This window comes from Cucumis sativus, chromosome 4 (genome assembly GCF_000004075.3).
Source record: "Cucumis sativus cultivar 9930 chromosome 4, Cucumber_9930_V3, whole genome shotgun sequence".
In the NCBI taxonomy this organism is placed as follows: Eukaryota; Viridiplantae; Streptophyta; class Magnoliopsida; order Cucurbitales; family Cucurbitaceae; genus Cucumis; species Cucumis sativus.
Window position 1 is genome coordinate 21,554,203 of NC_026658.2, and position 21,836 is coordinate 21,576,038.

The 21,836-nt window shown below is 33.7% G+C and overlaps 1 protein-coding gene across 4 annotated transcripts; it reads right to left on the minus strand.

Moving 5' to 3' along the window:
• Positions 1 to 6,101: 6,101 nt before the first annotated feature.
• LOC101203984 (cyclin-dependent kinase E-1) lies at positions 6,102 to 21,200 on the minus strand. Of its 4 annotated transcripts, XR_004216000.1 has the most exons (17): positions 20,554 to 21,188; positions 20,154 to 20,264; positions 19,818 to 19,921; positions 19,696 to 19,738; positions 19,470 to 19,568; positions 18,817 to 18,886; positions 18,139 to 18,233; positions 17,975 to 18,008; positions 17,815 to 17,899; positions 17,597 to 17,674; positions 15,431 to 15,478; positions 12,368 to 12,400; positions 11,871 to 11,979; positions 10,581 to 10,781; positions 10,385 to 10,457; positions 7,855 to 10,008; positions 6,714 to 6,998 (listed from the first exon to the last, which is right to left on the minus strand). XR_004216000.1 is itself a non-coding variant. In XM_031883961.1 (16 exons), exons 1-15 carry the CDS (start codon positions 20,824 to 20,826, stop codon positions 10,386 to 10,388), a joined length of 1,455 nt encoding a protein of 484 aa, XP_031739821.1. In that variant the 5' UTR covers positions 20,827 to 21,189; the 3' UTR covers positions 6,102 to 6,564; position 10,385. The 4 variants fall into 4 exon arrangements, 2 of the variants coding, with proteins under 2 accessions (XP_031739821.1, XP_031739820.1); XM_031883961.1 differs by lacking the exons at positions 6,714 to 6,998; positions 7,855 to 10,008 and adding an exon at positions 6,102 to 6,564 and having other exon boundaries at positions 20,554 to 21,189; XR_969308.2 differs by lacking the exon at positions 7,855 to 10,008 and having other exon boundaries at positions 11,871 to 12,020; positions 20,554 to 21,200.
• Positions 21,201 to 21,836: the final 636 nt, after the last annotated feature.

Here is a 21,836-nt window from a genome sequence, read left to right on the forward strand (position 1 = left end):
GGGAATGAAGAGGGTGCTAAGGGAGTGTCCACATAGTGGAGGCGCCCTGGTGCACCTGCTCACCCATTTGTATCACTTTTTTTAAAAAAGTAACTAAAATGCATAATGTCATGCTATTTATGATGGCTGATATTATATGACGATTATGCATGTTATATGAATTACATGATTAAGAACTTTATGATTGATCTTTCATGCCATGTTTATATGATGTTTGCTACATGCTTTAAATTGCAATGTCTTTGTTAAATTTGGTCATTAAAATTTGTATCTACATGTACGATGCTCCTCGGGATCACCACCTTTCATAGATTTATGACTGTGTGCGTTCGACAAGACCACCAGTTTGTCATGTCATGTTTATGGGTGGTCTGACAGATCACTTATAGATCGATATCATAGGTGTTCATTCAGGTTCACCAACATATGAAAGTGTTCTTTTAGGATCACTAGATTGCGTGTGCTCCATCAAACACACAATAGTTTTTGGTACCTCTAACATGATTCTAATGGAAAATTAACAGACACTTGGCGGGATCAGTAGTGGGTCCCTACTGAGTATATGTTTATACTCATTATTTCCTATGTTTGATATTTCAGACAAAAGTATAGGTAGAGAAAAGCTAACGAGCAACAAGAAAGTATCATGACATGTCATATGGGGACTCAGTCTTACTTCTGCATTTTCATTATTTATTTTTTCAATATATGTTATCTTAAACATTTTTATTTATTTATTATCTTTAAAATTTGTAAACCAACTGCACCATGTTTTAAGAAGATTTCTTAAAAATATAACGAAGTAATAAAATATTTACATTGTATAGAACAATTTCAAAAACGAAAAAAGCCCACAGATTCACTATGGAAATAACCAAAATGCTCAAGTCAACACACAATTAATTGGTCACATAGACTCATAATTCTTCTTCTAATACGCGATCGTGTATCACAATCACATCCTCAATCTAAACCATTTAGATTTGGTACGAGATTGTGTACCCAAATCTAAACGATCGTGTACCAATATCCCAACGATTTTTTTGAAATCATGCACCAAATATTTTTTTTTATTTTATTTTATATTTGGTACACGATCTTGTAGATTCTTTTATATTTTCGTACACAATCGTGTACCAATATATTTTTGTTCAAGATCTTTTATATTTGATACTCATGTGTGTACCAAGTACAAAACCCAAATGTAAACACCAATCCAAACAATTTTTGTTGAAGATCGTGTACCAAGATCTTTTATATTTGGTACACGATCTTAAAACAAATAACACTTTGGAAAAAAAAAAAGATTGACTATTGATTGGACACAAAGATCATGATTTCAAAAAAATATAAAAGAAAAACTGCGGAAGAAGAAAGAAGATGGAAAGTAAGAAGAAATTGAAAAGCGGCAAGGGCAAACCTTGAACATTAAAAAAAATGGTTGGTTTCATGGGCTTTTTTATTTTGTTACACGGGCCATAAATATTTTGGTGTTTTATTATATTTATAAAAATTAACAATATTTTTAATGGTATTTTAATAAAAAAAAAAAAGTTAGTTTTTCTCTTTCCAAGAAAGTGTCAAAATTGTTATTTTTCTTTTTAAGGTAATGACCTCAACTTAGTACAAAAAGTTTGATTTTTAGCGAACCTTTCAAAGCGAACCTTCGCCTACTATATTTTAGCGACTGTTGTTAGCTAACCACCAATAATTTCTTATAATAACCATTACCATCCAACTTCCAAATAATGTATTTTGATGTCCGCCACCTGTTAACTTTTGACGATCATTTTTCAATGATTGTCACTCGTATCTTGTTGTCAACGTTTTCTTATAACCATTTTTCGATAATTTTTGCCAACCGAAACTTTTGGTAATATTTTTTATAATAATTGACCACTATCAATACTTGTCAACAAACCTCTGATCTTTTTTTTCTTGTTTGCTACAGTGAATCTTCGATTATTAATTTCTTTTTTTGCAGTTGATTTTTTTTTTACTATTGACAGTCAACTTAACTGTTTCATTTTTTTCACAGCCGTTGTAGGACAGCCTTCCACAACTATTTTTCGGTGACCACCGTCTGCAATTTTTCATTGATCAACATCAACCAACTTTCTACAGCCGTTCTTCGGTGACTTGTTGGTCAACCTTCAACAGCTACTTTTGTCAACCATCGACCATCGTTTTACGATATTGCCACTAGTCAACCTCTATTGACTTCTTTTCAACGTTTGTGATTGTTAATTTTTGTTCAGTGGCTGTTGTTGACCATTTACGATGACCATTACTTCCTATCTTTTGTGGACTTTTTTTTTTTTTTTTTTGTGTTGCTTACTAACTTTCGTCAAACTTTTTTCAATGATTATTGTTGGCTAACTTTTGTCGAACATTTTCACTGGTCATTTTCAACTGACTTTTGTCAGTTCTTTCAATGAATGTTGTCATCTAACTCTGTCAAATTTTTTTTAGTGACCATTGTTAGCCAACTTTCGTTGATCATTTTACTAGATTGTTGATAGGCAACCGTTGTTGATTGTTCTTCGATAATTGTTGTCGGTGAACTTTTATCAACCTTTTACTAGTGTCTGTTGTCAGTTAATTTTTGTTGGTCGTTTGTCGATGAGCGTTGTTGGCCAACTTTCTTCGACCATTTTTTGTAACAGTTGTTGGTCAACTTTCTTTAATCGGTTTTAGGGGTCATTGTCAATCAATTTTCATCTACCGTTTTTCAATAACATTTTCTTGTCAACTACCAATGATTGTTTCTTTGTGGTCGTTGTTGACCAAGTTTCGTTGATCATTGTTCAATGACCATTGTTGGCCAATTTTCTTTGACCATTTTTGGTAACCGTTGTCAACTAAATTTCATCAATTGTTTTTTAATAACATTTCCTGGTCAACTACCAACAATCGCTTTTCAATGACTGTTGTCAACCAACTTTCGCAATTGTTGTTCAGTGATCATTATCAACCAACTTTGGTTGACTCTTTTTTGGCAATCGTTTTTTGTCGACTATTTTCATTCATTTTCCAATGAACGTTGTCAAATTTCTTTCATTGATCATTTTTTAACAAACATTACCGACTAGCTTTTGTAAATAACAAATCAAACAAAACTTTACCTAAAAACACTTCTGAAAAAATGTTGCCAAACGCATACATCAATGTTTTCATTTTGAGAAGATTTTAGGGAAAAAATTCGATAAAAATGTATTTTGAAGAAATATTTTTTTCTTAAAACATTCAAGACATATTTTGAGACATGTGATTGTAACAAATTTCATGCATGAAAATATGCAAAGTTTATTTAAGTTTTATTAATAAAATAGGAATTAGATAAATTCAATATGAAATGCATAAAAGAAGTGCAAATTAAAGCAAAATTTTGAAAGCTTTATTGTATTTTGAATTGTTTACATAGTTTTGGTGCTTATTGTTATTTTAGACACTTAGAGCTATTTGGAAAGGAAAAGAAAAAGGAAAGGACTAACTTAGTTCTTTTCACGATTGGATTGGAGCAACGATTAACTGATTAACGGATGAACGGATTAACGAGAGGGACGTGAATAAATTTATTTCCCTTATTTCTTTTTAACCCTTCTCTTTCCTTCTCTCAATCATTCCCTTTCTTCAATAAATAATTTTCAATCACATCAAAATTTTCATTCTTTTAAAATATAAATCTTTCCCTTAAACAAATATAATTATCATTTCATTTCTTCCCAACAATTTTATATAAATATATATATCACATATGCATATAATTATCAAATTTCTAACAAAATTTTCTTTTTCCATTTAATTAAATAAACACCCAAAAATATTTAGTTGAATTCAAATTCAACAACACTAAAAGTTCAAATCCGATAATTAATTAAATATTCAACTCATAAATATTTAATTAATTTTAATTCCACAAAACCATAAACTCTAAATCACATGATTGTCTGTCTGGTTGAACCGCATGACCTACTTTTGTTTTGGTTTCCATTGTTTTTTTTTATTTTGCATTATCCTGATGTACGATGTAATTGTCGTCCGCCGTTTAACTAAATTTTAAATATTTTCTTTCATATTTTCATTTTGTTTTAATGCTATTATGTACGTCGCCGTTTGTTTAAATCGATTGTTAACCATACGTGTTACACAATTTTCCTATATTGCACTTACAATATCAATTTTAAAAAATAGATATAATTTCTTTTGCACGTAATATATAAATAAATTTATTGGCACAAAAATTTTTCGTACAAAACGTTCAAAATTGACATCGTATTTTCAAAAACTAATTAAACATGTTTCTTATAAAAATTTTAAATTTTGGTAAATTAAAAATATGGTAGAAATTTTACAAATGAAAGAAAAAAAAAATCAAATTTTGGGGTGTATTGAATTTTCTGTGCAAATTAAAATAAAAATTCAAGAAAAAGTGAAAATAAAATTAATACAATTTATTTGTCTACTGAATTCACGGTACAAATTTAAGAAATATATTTTACACGAATGAAAATAAAATTAATACGATTTGTTTGTATATTGAATTTACAATAGAAATAAAAAAAATACTTTTTACAAATGAAAAAAATATATATATACTTTTATTGGGTGTATTGCATTTATGATACAAATAAAAAAAATATTTATACAAAAAAATTGGTATAATTTTTTTGTATAGTGAAGTTATAGTACAAATTAAATAAAAACATTTTACTCAAATGAAACAAAAATTAATATTATTTTTTATTGTATTGAATTTACAGTACAAACAAAAAAAATTTACACAAATACAACAAAAATAAATATAGTTCCTTTTTTGTATTGGGTTTACCATACAAATGAAAAAAAGACACGAATTTTATACAAATGAAAAAAAGTACAAATTTATTCTTAAAATATTATACAAATGAAAAGAATAATACAACTTTTTTTTTCCATAATTCTTCTAATTATAATAATTATTTTTCTCCATTTAATCTCCCTTTTCCATACTCTTTTATCCATTTATTCCTTTTCTTCCACAGACGATCTCTTAGGTTTGTTTTCACATCTAGTTATTATGTTTTTTTAGATCAACCCTTTTGATTTAAATTAAAATAGAAAATTTTAAATATTTACATATTATGAATTAAAAATGATAAGAGTGTGACATTTTTAGCCATTTAAGGGTGAATGTGTTCATTATGGTAAGTGTGAAGGAGTAAACGACTCGTTACTTTATTAAAAAAAATTGTAAATTTAGAATTAAATCAACAGTGACCAACCAAGTTTGATTCAATTGACTAGCTCTATTTTTCAGTCTATTTGTTTCCCCTATTAAACAAAATACAACTGATTACATAAAGGCCCATAATTTTACAACCATTTAACCACCATATTTACATGAATATATAATTGAATTAAATTGGAGTGGCAAACAAGTTTGGACATCACTGAAGGATAGAAGCAAAAGTAGTTTTGTTAATTTGTCATCCAGAGTTGATTCCTATAAGGTAATATACAACTTCGAGAGCTGTTGTATATATTTTTAAATAAATGTTATATATTTTTCCTATTATATAATTAAAAATAACAAAACCAAAAACCAGTATGAATAATTATGAAACAAGCTTTATTTTGTTTCATTTTCTCAAAAAACAAGAAATAGTCACAAAATAATGTTGATTCTAATTCTAAAAAAACCAGGCCAAATATACATACATACATATATATATATATATAACCAAACAAAACCCAAAAGACCAAATTGTGAGAATACCATTGGAAAAGAATCAATCACAAGGGGCACGTACAATGGGGAGCACAAATCAGAGACTAAATGCATACTTGTGAGTAAATTCACTTTTTGTTAAATGCAATATTCATATCACTAAAACAATTTTTGGTGATTAAAAGTATGTTTTAAAGTGATTTTGATAGGCGGTATATCTAAACTCTGAAGCAATCATCGTTAGAAAGATTTGTCACTCTCTTTTACTCGCCATCAACCACCTAATGTTAGTGAGAGTTAGATCAAAAAGGCATTACATCAAACATTTGTTATTAGTTGGATTAATCAGGCCAACCAATTGTGTTAATGGAAGAGTAACAGACATTAAGCCTGATCAACTGGTTTAACAAAAGTTAGCATACATAACAATAATGTAATGATCGATCTTATAATGAATGCATAGGCTTTAAATAATTAAACATAACTTATGAACTCTAACATTCAAAACAGAGAAGTCATTATGTGACCGAATAAATTAATAAAAACCTACTACTTGGAGCATTATAATACAATGGGACCACCGGTTACCTATCTATATAACGAGATAAAGATCGCTTAGTATTGAGAAAACGTGGATGCGTGTGAGCGATCTTACCTCTCATTTTCTCTGTGTAGCATTTAAGAATCAGAGAGATGCAACGTTAACATCAACTGATACCATGTCAAGGAACATGCTAAGATGTTAAGTTATTCCAAGTTGATGAACCTCTGGTTGCAGATAAATCAACAAGCAAATTCCACCTTAAGAAGATTTGTAAGATGCACATCGACAAACTTTGGGCAAAGCCGAGAAGCTAAGAAGCACGGACACGGATATGAGACACAAATACGACATGGATATGGCAACACCATATTTTAAAAATCTAGGACATAACACGGCAAGGACACGTTTATTAAAATATTCATTTTTAAAAAATATATATCATTTTATAGTAAAAGAAAATTCATAGTAAATGAATTGATGCATTTATATGCTTAAAAGACTTACTTGATGTATTCCATGCTCAAAAGTTACTATTATTGTCATATACGTGTCTTTTTAGTCTTTTTACTCAATAAGTGTTCTATGCATGTTTAATACATTTGTTGGACAAGCATGCGTCCACTAGGTGTCCACCAAGTGTCAGAGTGTCCAAGTGTCGGACATGTGTCGAACACAGACACGCTATCCAAACTGAAGTGTCCGTGCTTCTTAGCCGAGAAGTAATCTGAGACTTTCCTGGAACCACTGCAGAAAACAGAACCCAGAAAAAAGAAAAATTTGGCAGAGTTCGCTCATGAGCTTGTTGCTAAAGTTTATTTGAAATTCAAGAACATTTGTAAAAGGTTAAAAAAAAAAAATTTGTTGATCTTGAAAAAATTAACACTGGGACCTCTAATTCCTGAACTTCTTTTTCTTTTCAATAACTAGGAGTAAAAGATTTGTTCCCCTATCCTCGAAGCACCCACACTTCCACATTTTCTCCCCGACCCAAACTGGTGAGAAATCAAGAGTTTTGCTATTAATTAACTCAACCAAATGTTAAAAACTAACCATCATAGGTTGGCCTAGTGGTAGAAAGGGAGACTGTCTCAATATCTAACTAAGATCTCGTAGGTTCAAATCCATAGTGGCCACCTACCTAGGAATTACTTTCCTACTAGTTTCTTTTTATACCTAAATGTTGTAGGGTCAAGCGGGTTGTCTCATGAGATTAGTCAAGGTGCGGATAAGTAACAAAAAAACCAAAGGTTAAAAACTCCGCACCTTTAAACCAATGTGACTAAGAGACCTCGCCCTTGCCAATTCTACCCGACCTAGAGTTAGTACTATTCTGATAGAGTATCTACAGTACAATTCAATTTTTTTTTTTCAAAGTCTTAAGTGGAGTTGGCAATGAACCATTTTCCTAGTGCCAAGGCAAGGCTCTAAGTTTTAGCCTCATGATGTACATGTTAAAATGTGTTTATATTGTAATTACGTGTAGTTGTCCTTTATTGTAATTTTACATTCCTTCGATTAAGGTTTCTTAATTGCCAATATATATGTATCTTCAGTCTTATTAAAGAATAAGATCATAATGTTCTCCAAAAGTACAGAGTACCTGGTAAACATCGCCCATCTCAGGAGGATCGTCACTGCTGTCTGCCATCACAGTTTGCTGGAAACAACTACACGTGAGGTTCATGTGCAGCCAATAGGAGTGTTCTGTCTCCACGTGCCGGCACCTGGGAGCATGTGGAAGCTCCGTTTTTGTTTTTGTCAGTTAGGTTCGTCTCGATTTGTATTTTTCAGCTGGTCCGTGCATTTGGTATCATTGAAATCTACTCGGGGTGTAAAGTTATTCGAAAATACCCTATCGTGCTTAGGGTTTGTTGTTGTTTCTGTTTCAATTTCGAGTTGTTCTGTTCTTTAGTTCATCCTTGATTTTGTTTTTAATTTGTCTTCTTCACTTGTGAGATTTAAAAAATGTTGGTTAACTTGTAATGGGTGACATAAAGCTTATGGTTGTGTCTATTGTTACTCCCCTAACATCAAAGATAACTAAACACAAATTAAATGGATATAACTATTATGATTGGTGTCGCACGATTCAGTTTTACTTGGTACAAATATGGATCATCATGTGACTGAGGAGCCACCAATAGATGATAAGAAAAAAGCCTAGCTTCATGACGATGCTCGACTTTATCTTCAAATTAAGAGTTCTATTGAAAGTGATGTTGGTTTGGACCGTTTGGTAGATCATTGTGATTCAGTGAAAAGCTCCAAGAGTTTTGACTTGTTATACTCTTGGAAAAGAACAAGTTCATCTGATGTTTGATGTCGATATGCAACTTTTTCGAGCTAAACAGAAGGCAGGATCTGTTACAAGCTACTTTATGAGGCTTAAGAAGACTGCTGCCAGAATTGCTTTCCTATTACCTTTTAGCTCCGATGTCAAGGTTCAACAAGTTCAACAAGAAAAGATGGTTGTTATGATATTTTTTAATGGACTATTACTTGAATTTGGAAAGATTCTGTCATTAGATGAGGCCTCCAGTCGTGTTCTTCATATTAAGAGGTCCCAATCTAGTCTACATGTTCCTCAACCTAGTAGAGCTCTAATCAGCAAGAACAGTAACTCTCGGGGTACTTTGGGGATGACTAACCATTTTCAGAAGCCTAGTTTTGATATTAAAAAATCTGACTCTCAAGCGATTGTCCGCAAGTCCGAACATCTAAAATGTGATTGTCAAAAGTAGTTGTATAAGACTCAACAATCTCAACATGCTCAGATAACTTCCACCAATAATATGGGTGAGCAATCTGTTACCAATTCTACTGGCGACTTGCTAAATTTCAAGTATTCCAAGAACCCTTGCAGGCATCTTCCTCATCGGATTCTATTGCCATCGTTGCCAAGACGGGTAATACAAAATGTCTTCTTACATCATCTACCCATGGGTCATTGACTATAGTGCCACCGCTTATATGACAGGTAGTTCTAACTTATTTTCTACACCTTTGTCCCCTACCTCATTCCCTTCTGTCACCTTGACAGATGGATCAACCTCCTCTATGCTTAGATCCGGCACCACTTCTCTCACTCCATCCTTTCTTTGTCCTATGTATTACACGTGCCTCAATGGTCCTTTAATTTAATTTCTATTAGCCAGCTTTACTTGTGATCTGAGCTGTTTTTTCCCATTCCTTCTGGTTATTGCTTGTTCCAGGATCGTCGAAGATCATTGATAAAGAACATGACCTCCAGATACCAAAAGTTGTAGCTTGCTCTAGAGTTACATCTTCGTTCGAAGTTCGTTGTCATTTGGGTCATCCATCTTTGTTCGTGTTAAAGAAAATTTGTCCAAAATTTCATTCCTTGTCATCTTAGAATTATGATTCGTGTTAGTTCGCTAAATTTCATTGTCTAGTTCCAGTTCTAGATAGACAAACTAGTGCTCCTTTTGAGTTAGTTCATTATGATATTTAGGATCCCTGTTTAGTTGTGTCCCAAAGAAGTTTTCATTATATTGTTACTTTTGTTGACGATTACTCTCGTGTGACTTGGTTATATTGTAATAAAAATCGTTCAAAGTTGTCTCATTTTTGTGCTTTTCATGCTAAAATGCAAACTCAATTTAATGTCTCTCAAAACCTTGCGCACTGATAATGTTTGGTGAATATTTCTCTCATGTACTTGGCTTTTACTTATGTGATCATGGCATCATTCATCAATCCTCTTGTGCAGACATTCCATCCCAAAATGGAGTCACTGAAAGAAAGAACAGGCACCTGCTTGAAACATCTCTCGAGCCTTAATGATGTATTTAGTTGGTTATTATTTGTCTTTGTCTGTTATTGCTAGCTATTCTGTCTTAGTAAGTGCTGACCAGTTGTAAAGATGATAAGTCACCTTAGTCTTTTAAAACATTGGTGCCACATGCCATTTATATTATTTTCCAGTTCAAGTAAACAAGAACAATAACCTATATGCTATCAACCGGAAAATTGTAGTTTGGATCTTTTATTTAACAAGAAACTTATTATATTTCTTCTTGATATACTGATAAAGAAATTTTGGTATGAACCATAACACTACTCAAATTAAAACTTGTATACAAACTAACAGAGCTGTTGAGATATATTACCTCAGTAACGTCTTTGTTGTTTCTGCTGGGGAGGATAACCTGGCATTCCCATTCCAGGATCTTTTCTCCTTAACTATTTGAAATATTAAAGAAGGAAAAAAAAAAAGGTCAATATAGTTGGTGATATTCATCTAACAATGTACAAGAAGAATATGTATATTTATGAAATAATAAAACCGAGCCATAAATAAGCAACCTGTTGTTGCTGATGAGCTTGGGAAGAAACACCTCGCTGCATAGGGATGCCACCAGGATTCATACCCATCCCAGCCTGGGAAGCAAGATTATAGGCAGCCATGCTCTGATGCGGCATCCTCGGCATGCCGACTCCCATTGCCCGAGGGACAGATCTTGCCATATGACCACCTTGCATGTTTACAGCATTTCCAGATGTTACCTGTTGACAAAATAATAAGAAGTCCAGTCTGACAATGAGAGATACATTTTATGCTTCCTTCTCTCAACTTCTATTTTAAATAATAATAAATAAAAGAACCAAAATTTTTGTGGATAATTGATTTTTAAATTAAAAAATCGAAATTATTATTATATTTAGTATTCTTTTAATTATTTTTAGTGGATTTATAAAAAATGATAAAATAATTAATTTACTTTTTCCTTTCTTACTTTTTCCTTTTTCTTTCTTTTTTTTGAAAGACTGCAAATGAGAACAACAAACAATATGTCACCAAAATTGAAAATGTATCTTATAATTAAGAAGCAAAGGAGAAACTTTATTGGACAAATTACTCCTTTTTTGTACCTGAGGTTTGGGATTTGTATCAAATTAGTCTCTAGATTTCAAAATTGAACAATCAAGTTCATATCAACGACCAAAAGTGTAATTTTACCCAAATTTATTGAATCTTTATATTTCAATAAAAAATGGAAACAGGAAACAGAGAAAGGAAAAATATGAATGTTAAGAAACCATTGAAGCTTGAATGTCATTGAGGAATCAAAAAGTTAAAAGTGAGACGTGGAATGTAATTAGTTATGGATGGTGGTAATGGAATTCATTCTACGTCAGATGAAGAGCACATAAAAAAAATCTCTTTTACTGACACGACAGGAAGATTCAATTAAATCAAAATCCCACAGACACATAATGCTCTTGAGCAAAGGCACAACCAGATACAAGAATAGATTGAGTAAAAGATTTTTAAAAATCCGATCAAATCAATCGAAAATTCATATTCAATGACAGAATGCAGACAGCGGTCCTTATATACCACACACTTTTAAGAACGCCAAATAATTTATCATGAAGAACGAAAAGGCAAAGTTATCTTTCAAAACAGACTGCCCTTGCCATAGTGGATGCCATGAAAAGGAAAAATAGTTGAGGCATAGGAAGAGTTGTCGACTGAACCCATAATTTAATTTAAGAAAATTTCACGTGGCACCTTATTCATCATACTATATGATTACTAGAATTTTGTAGCTTTAAAGGGAAGGAAAAGGAACTTGACAAATTACAGCTTACCGTTTGTGAAGGTTGAAGGCTGGTTGTTCCCTCGAAATCTGTGGTTGTGTCGACAGGGCGAGTTGGATAATTAATGACCTTCTCTCCAGGTTGGTTTGGTACCAGAGCACTATAATTGCAATCCACATAGCCAGTGATGAAATCAAGATGCTGAGGCCCATTTTGATTTCGCTTTTAGTTTTGAAATTTATGCTTATTTCCTCTTAATTTTCCATTATAATTTTTACATTGTTAAAAAATTCAAAAATAATAATAGTAGTAGTAGTATTAGAAGTCCTAATTAAATTCTAAAAACAAAAACTACTTTTTGAGACTTGGTTTTTCAAAAACATTAGTTAGAAAGTAGATAACAAATAAACAAAACATAGAAACTAATAGGGAAACAGGTTGACAAGCTGAATTTTCTAAAGCAAAAAACAAAAATCAAAATGGTTAACAAATGGAATCTAAATATTTCAAAATTGTAAAAGTAATATTCAACTGAGACAAGAACATACTTGTATCCCGGAAGAGGTTCTAAACGAAAGTACCTAAAACAAGACAATAAAAACTATGTTCAATATTATGCACCAAATTGATGGCAACATCCAACTGACAAAATAATGCAAAACTAATAAGGGATACGTATCACATGAAACAAATCTCTTAATAGATATTTTTACTATTAGTATTAAATACTGAACTTCCATTGAGAAAGAATAAAAGAATACATCTGCATTAAAAAAAAAAGAAGAAGAAGAAAGAGAAGAGAAGTTCATAAAAAGGGAGTATATTACGAGGAGGGGATCCAATGAAGTTAGTACCTAACGATTAAGCACCAAAGCCCAAACAGGATCAGAAAATCTGACGAAAGACCGAGCATCACTCCTAGAACTCTCCTCCCCCTAAAGATTATATTATTCCTCACGCTCCTTTCCACAAAATCACACAAACCCTAAACTGTCACAAAAACAACCCTTTCTCATGAAAAGGCGGATACAAGAATAACTCCTTAGTTTTTACCAAATCACTACGTCCAAAGAGCTTACAAAGCTATAGCCAGAATCTAACCTTAGGTGTTAACCTGTCTATGCAAAACCAACCACACAAAGAACTACATGGGAAGGAACGGTCACACAGTTGACACAAGAGCTGCAAGAAAAACCTTTGAAAGAAGTAGGAAAACAAAGCAAAATATCTCCCTTTCGAGCCTAAACCAAAAATCATCCAACAAAGATAAAAGAGACAGAACATCTGCCACTTCCTTATTGGTTAAGAGATGGAAACCAAAAGGAGAAGGTAGAGACTCCAACAGAAGAGGGAATGAATGCAACTGAATGATTATTGGAAGATAACAAGTGGATAATGAAGAAACAAGGCACACATGAGTCAATTTCCCAACCACTTGCTCCCCCGAAAATAGGAATTCCTCGCGTTCCCAACCACATTATGAACAAACTAAAGGGAACTTTGATGAAATATTTATTCCAATGGTTTCTTGAGATGCCTTTAACCTAACCATTGGTCCAATCAAGGGGATGAGGTCTATACTTACTAACAATAACCCACTCATTATGGAAAAGATCACCCAACCCGACAGTCTCTCATCTCCTCTTTTCCTAAAGTCATATGCAGAAGCTTTTTCCTAAAGATTTTTTTCACAGAAACAACTTTCATGGGAAGAAAATAAGAGAAGAATACAAGGGCATACAGAAAATCCAAGCCCACAAACATCAAAAACTCGCTCTACAGAAAGGGACTCCAACCATGCGAAATAGAGCCTATAGAATAATTACAAAAGATCTTCAGAAACAAAACCCAAAGAGAAACACGAAAACAAACATGGGTCACCCCTATAAACACTACCATTCCGCTTCCCCCACATAAGCCCAAAAGATTGCAAACACCCTAACAAGCCATAAAAAGCACACCATGTCCTGAAGAGACGAATAGAGAAGGAACTACATGATCACGTCACTTGTATCCCTATGCCAAGAATATTCTCCTTTTCATAAAACCAAACATCTAGACAATAAAACCCAAATGGATCTTGCAAACTCACAACGCCAGAGAATATGGTCGAGGTTTTCCTCCAACTTCTCTGGCGCTGTGAGATTGAAAGATACAACAAATAATAGAGCAAATCAGGCCAACTAACAAGGGAGAATTCCTCACACACCAATCTATCATGTTAGCACAACCATGTTAAACTTGACACTTGCCAAGTAAAAAGCCTCACTTTCCTAGAAATTTTAATCTTCCAAGACAGGAAAGATCATCATTTACATCTCCTCGACAATCCCCACACCAAAATGTTCCTCTATTTCGTCCGTTCTTTTTTGCTTCATTTGTTGCTCCTGCTTATGACTCTTTGTCCAGCCTTTTCAAAATGGTTCCCGCGTGTATGGAAAGAAAACTTGTTGCCATAAAACATGGAAAGGGAAAGGGAATGTTAGTCTCGAAAGGAAAATTTGGCTTGTTTATAGCCTTGTACTTGAAACCAAATTCATCCATTAACTAGCCAACAACATTGACAACTTGGTTATCACCGAACAATTGTTCAAGTTTTTCAAGAAAATTGACGATGGAAATAGCTTCCTCTATCTGTAGAAGATATCAAACAAAAGAGCATTTTCAAACATCTGTCCTCTCCTGTCTAAGCTCAAAATGATCCAAATTTTCAAATAACCTCTATCGTCTTCCTAATGGACAACTGACAACAAAACCAAAAAATAAGAGAGGAAGAGCTAACTTAATAGAATAGTTTTTCATGGCCAATAAATGATAACGTCAATAAAACATGTTACAAGCAGATCACGTTGAATCATATTAGAAAAATAAAAATAAAAATAAAAAAAGTAGGAATCCTTAGCAATTTCATTCCAGACTTCTGAATGTGCCCTATAACAACTCCACGTTATTCAATCAAAATGATGAGGATCATACTCGCACAAGACAATCCTATACCACAGGGAAGTGGGAAAACACCATAACCAATTTGCCAATAACACTTTTTACAAGCACTTGAGTTCCCTAACTATGACCCACCCAGATGCACAGGCTTCCTGACATCCTCCCAAATGACCAGGTGCACACCTTTACCTTCCTCCCCACATTCTACTGACAACCCCTCAGGTTTTCCAGACTTTAACACAAAAGAGAGAATAAACAAAATACCACTTAGAAGAACCCCAGGTAGGGGTCAGACAGGAAACTCGTCAACCTCACACCCCTTCCCTGACTTTGTGCTTGGTTTACCTTTCTTTATTATTATTTTTTATATATTTCATACCATCCATGACATATTTGTTTCTATTTAAATAAAAATAGTAAAAAGCATTAATATAACCATCTGCTTCGTTTCTAGTCAATTCAATATTGACCTCTAATTCAGAGGAAACATTATTTCTCTGTAAAATAAAGGAACCTAAAAGTTTCACATACATTGACATAACAATGTGCAATTATATACAAGGCAATATAATGATAGTAAAAAAAGTGCAGACTATTAGTACACATTCAGATATAGAAAAGGGTGGGGGCAACAAGAAGGTTTGGAAAGTGGTGTGAAGAAGGCATACTCATGCTCTAGGGCTTGGGCTGCCGTTATACGCTTTCGAGGATCATACCTGACCAAAAAATTACCATATGCACGGGGGAGAGAGAGTTAAGTTAGCAACTTGAAATCCCAACGAAGAAATCATTACTGTTTCAGGCAATATTTTATCATTCATATAGAGACTAAAAGGAGAAAACGATTAACAATGCACAGAAACAGAATCTGAGCTTTTTCAATAACAAAAGAGGGCAAATATTGGAAAATAAATTAAAAGAAAAAATAACAAACAAAACAAAAACACTTCCACTGGACAACAAGATAAGTGAGGTATAATCTAAGAAGTGAATATAGTTTACACCAAGAGAGCAATATTAAGTCATTTACCAAAAAGAAAAGAAAAGAAAAGAGAGATAGAGAGCAATATAAGTAAGTTGATCCCACATGTCATCAAAATTTGGTGGTTTTATCTTCAAAGATGCGACAATTGCACTCAAGCCAATATGCCAAAGCCATAAATTAGAAGAACAATTTTAAGGTATGTGGCTGTTTCAAAATCTTTGAAAGAAACAGAAGACTTATGATGTGGCATATTTACCCCACTGTTTCTATGTTGTATTATTCTTTTTTTATTGAGAAAAAACAACTTTCATTAAATGAAAGAATACAAGGTGATACAAAAAAAACCAGCCCACAAAAACACTCCAACTAAAAGAAGGGGACCAACTGAGAAGAATGTCACCAATGGAATAATTATAAAAGGACTTTGAGATCAAAGCCTGAAGGGAAACATAAAATCTAATCAAAAACCAAGCCTCACTATCCATAAAACACCAAATAGTTCCTCTCCCCCCAAATGTCCCACACAATATCACACACCCAACAATCCATTAAAAAAAAAAAAGAAAAAAGAACCCTCTCCCTGAAGGGCGGATGGAGGAGGAACTCCTCAATCGTCACACAAAAACCCCTATGACCAGCATGGCTAACAACAAACTCCTACACAAACAAACTCCACAAAGCACGCGCATACTAGCAATCCCAAAAAATGTGATCAAAGTCTTCCTCTGCCTTCCGACAAAGCAAGCAGTAAAAAGGCCCAACAAGAGTAGACCTCCTCACAAGCCTATCCACATCCACAGTGTTAACCCAACCCAGCAAAACTTGTCAGATGAAGAACTTGCCTTTCTTAGAAACCTTGGTCCTCCGAACCGCATTAAAATCAGACTCCCTAGAGGGAAAGGGATCCAACAACAAACTAAAAAAAGATTTACACGAATACCCCTGACTCGGATTTGGGAACCACCTTCCCTCCTAAGACTGCACCCGGCACCCCTCAACCAAAGAAAGAAGAGAGACAGCCTCCATTGTTTCCCTAAAAGTCAAATTGCAGCTGAACCCGAAAGAGAAGGATACAGATAGGCTGCTTGTATAAATAGGCTATGTTGTATCATAATTTAGTGAATCATGATACCAACTAAGACAGTCTCTTCAGATCAACCATGGCCGTGATGTGGAGAAAGGTTCATAGAAGGGATATGAAATTGCAAGGTCTTGTCATGCAAACATAGAATTTGACCAGGGGAACTTAAGCAACTATTAAAGCTTCATTAGTTATTCAAAAATCGTTTTCATTTGTTCCTACAATTTCAAAGGTGGTCCCGAATATTCCTGGTAATGCCAAAGTTTCCTTTAATATCAACATTTTTCTCCTATAAGCAAGGCACTGTTAAGAATGCTGTAATATGTTTATGACTACATAGGAAGAGAAAAAAACACAATGAAATCACCACAAAATACAAGGATCGGAGAAAAATGTCATCATAGCAACAGCATATAATATCAATATGCTTTACCATATGCCCTACTTTTTCTCCTCTTGGTGAGAAACATTAATTCCTTTATTTCATCGATAAGATGAAAATACAAAAGAAGGCAGACTATTTCCTAATTACCATACCTAAATTCCGTTAGATATTTTACTCCCACCAATTTATTTTTTAACTAGCATTATAGATACATACAAAATATATATCAACATTAACAACACATCAGACATTTTTACATGTATAAAAATTAAATTTGGAAGATACTAATAATCTACAGGCTGCATATGTTCAGTCTGAATTATACTGACATATTGGCAAGAAGACCACGGTAGCAAAATAAGTTCTAGAATCGAAAGACGTACTCCAGCATTTTGGACAGAAGATCGTATGCAGGACTTTTTGGAGACAGGTGTACAACATTATATAATCCAGCATTGTCACTGTCAAAAGCACACAGAAACATGATCATCACACGTGCGCAACATGTTAGAAAAGAGGGTTTTTAAATACTGGTTTTAGGTTTATAAGGAAACCTATTCTTGGTTTCATATTAAGAAAGAGAGAGAGAAAGAACCCTTACTATTTATGCCCCTGAATGTGCTGTACATCTTGTTGCCAATTTGGAAGATTAGCCAGTGTTGGCCATTTCTCAATCGTGGGATGGCCTAGTAAATTAATGACTTAAGGAACAAATTCTTGTACATGTAGAAGAATTGGAGACAAAAGAAGCAATTCAATACCTAAAACCTTAAAAATCTTGTCCAGTTGATCAAGCTGCTCAAATAATAAGTTCCATTGTAAAGCAGCACATGCATTAAAATGACAATTTGATATCATTTACAGTTTAAAGAGGTGGAAAACACAATAACAAAATAGTACATGTCATCCAAGATAACTTTTATACCTGGAAAGGATTCGGAGGCCCTTTGACTTCTTGACCTTGAAATAATGGCTTCAACGTCAAAAGCTCAGCAAAAATGCATCCAACAGCCCACATATCTAATTTTCTTCATAAAGGAAGAATTTCTTGTACTTGGGATGAGAATATATACAAGTCAACTACCTAAGGGTAGAGGTAATAGACATTTGCAATAGATAAGCAATAAAAACTCCCTTTCTAAATAACCGTCATGCAAAACATCATCTAGAAGGTGGATGTTTGTATTTTTTAGTAATGGGAGTTTCTATAGTGAACCTCATTTAAATGATTCTTCAGTCATTCACAGACCCAGTGTCCACTAAATAATACTTAAAATGTTGTAATTTTACTTTATCATTTTCACCTTAACAGAATTGATCCTTTCTTTGTAAAGTATGACACTATACCATCCAACAGTAGAGCTATAATATCCTAACGAACAAGATAGGGTAAATAGTATCCAAAACTCTGGAAAGAAAACATTTCCTGAAACTGAAGTTGAAAGAACGAATTCTCATATTGATGCACAAATCAAGATCAGGGGCTATGGCATGAAGATAAGCATCAATTAATCATATTTATGTCCCATGTAAAATGCATCAATCATAGAGCAACCCAAAATCGCTTCACTTAATAGAATCTAAATGATTTAATCAAGGATACCAACAGCACTAGTGTAGTGCTTTGCTCCAAGGAGAAGTTCAGGTGCTCTATACCAAATGGTGACAACCACCTACAAGCAAATTGCAAATGGGCACCTCAAAAACTTAACAGTAAACAGGTTCATTTTCACATGCAAGGATTTTCTGTGTTTTATATAATCTTGTAGCAAAGCAGATTTATTGGGCAAAGAGAATGTCGATAATGGTAGCTTTTTTCCTTTTTTCCTTTCTTTTTGTCTTCTACTTCTTTCTATGTTGTACCCATTTATACAAAGGCATTGGGTTAGTGGTTGGTCCTATTTAGTATTTAGCAGTAATTTTTTAGGTACTCCATATCTTTCAACTCCAGCCCCAAGTTAAAATTTATAGATTTTCTACAACATCCGACTTAACATTTTAGATAATAGAAAATTTTCTCATTACAGCACGGATCGTTGCTTCCTTTCTTCCTTATAAATTAGAATAGTTAAGAATGAAGACTCTTCCTTGTCTTGTAATATAATTTTAAGTTGTATTTAGCATCAAACCTCTTAAATTTTGGATGTATCATTAACCCATTGTCATTTTTAGTTTAGGTGATCTGTAGAACCAGACCAGAAAAAAACAAAAAAAAACAAATGAACAATTAAAATGAAAGGGAAATAAGATCAGTACTCCATTTTCAAATAATGGCTTCAAGGGAGCTTGGTATATTCTTGCAAGTCCAAAATCAGCTATTTTAACCACTCCTTGCTCTTCCCCTTCACCCATAACCTGGTAACAAGATAGACATGCAATCAAAAAAAGAAAAAGAAAGAGTCTACACATAAGAGGACAAAACCTAAAGTTGAGAGAAAACGGGATAATTCAGTGAACACTATAAGTATCATATAAATTTTACCAAAATATTTGATGGCTTTAAATCGCGGTGAATAATCCAATTACTGCAACAGAAGTTGAAATTATTTTATAAGTCTTCTTGTGAGAAATTAAATTTATAAAAGTGGCTTACTACAACTTTACCTGTGGAGATAATTCAAACCATTGAGAAGTTGCCAGAGCAAGGATTTAACGGTATACTGATTAAGGGGATGGTTAGCCTTGTCCCGATGATGTCTAATGATTTCCTGTAAAGAAATACAAAATTCATCCGGTTACATAAATAGGCATGCGCAAGAAGAGATGATTAGTAGATGAAACAACATATTCCTTTCCTCTAAAATCCACAAATGCCATTGGTTCTCTACCTAAAAGGAAGTGGTTGCAGGTCAAAAGGGACTGTGAATTTTTCTGTCCTAACTACCCATATCAAATCAAATCAATCCTTGAACATAGCATATTAAAGCAAGATACACTTACGTAGAGATCATGTTCAGCATAATCAAAAGCTAGATACAACGACATATCTGCATGGTTGATATGAACATTTACAAGCTTGACGACATTCTCGTGTGAAATTTCCCGCAGTAGCTGAACCATAAAGAAGATTAAGTTATCAGAAATGCTTTAAGCAAGATTAACAGCTCCAGCAGAAAAGGGGAATCGAGTTCTTCAATCCCTTAGTCGCATTAAACAGTAAATTTCAACAAAAACCCTAATCGTTTTGTCAAGATTATTTGAAAAATGAAACCCAACATCTTAACGGACAATGTATAACACCAACAACTATTTATCCTCGTCCATCCTCAGCCTAAACCCAATTATAATAGAATCAAAAAGAGGACGAATGAATACGAGAAGTGACAGAAAAGGCAGAAACCATAATTTCTCGAATGGCAGTTGGGGAGACCCCATCACCGTCCTTGGATTGCTTGAATTTTTTTATAGCAATTGACTTGCCGCGACTAGGTGAAGGGGGTTTGATTTTGGCAAGGAACACGAGGCCATAGGTTCCCTCGCCGATCTTCCCGATTAGATCGTACTGCTGCAGCCACTCGGGCTTCTTGTGGTGGCTGCCGTTATTGTTGTTGTTGTTCCGGTTGGCGGCGTTGGCGGAGACAAGGCCTCTGTTGGAGTTATTGCCGTCTCCCATGGAGGCTGAAGATTAAGCTAGGGCCGTCGTCGAAACCATTTTGCTTGGAAATTCTTCGGCGGAGAGAGGAAAACCATTAGGAGAAGGAAGAAGGCAAGCGTGCAGTGGTACAGAGTGATAATATTGTTGTATGCGAATGGATTCGATTTCAATTCCTACGAATCTTTTCTCGTTTTTTGTTCATGAAAATTCATAGGAGTAACTCAAATTTCCGGCCTAATGTGCTGAATCATTTTTAAAAAGTTAATATCGACCCTCAGCTCAACTGACGTCATAACCACACAAGATTGCAGATTTGCCCTTGCCCTCACCTTAACTCGTCTTCCAATTTTAGTTCCACCCTCGAATTAGAGATGTTTAGAAGAACAGTTTTCAAGTGGTTTGGAGAAATTGACTTGATATTCAACAACCCAATTGTTCACTATATGTTGTTGAAAGAAGTGAAAAGCATATATCCAACTTAACTTAATGAGCTTCTCCCCATTTGGTGGAAAGGTTGTCACATTTTTCAATGATGACAACAATGTTGTTAATGGAGGTTGCAATTGTGACAATAAACAAGTAGAAAAACGTAGTGGACCTTAAACTGTTTAAGGATGTTTAGTACTTCAACCATCTACATTGGGGTACCACTATTTGGGAGAGGACATTGGACGTCCTAAAGACCGCATAAAATGATAAGGTCAACTAGTACAAAAGTAAGGTGAAAGGTGATAAAGATTACATCGTGAAGTACTCTTTACGTGGATTTCCCAAGCATTCCAAATAAATGTTGTTAGAATTTATCATAAAACTCTAGTTTGTAGTTTAAAATTATATTATATTAAATAAAGTAGTTATTGAGAACTTATTAGTAAAAATAGAATATTATAATATTGAATCCAATAAACTAAGGTCCTGAGGCTATCTAGTGTAGACTTGAACTTTATGTAGAGACATAAATGTGCATCAAGTTCGAGTATATAGCCCAAATGGTCTATAGTGTATGAACAAAGTTGGTCATCATCTTA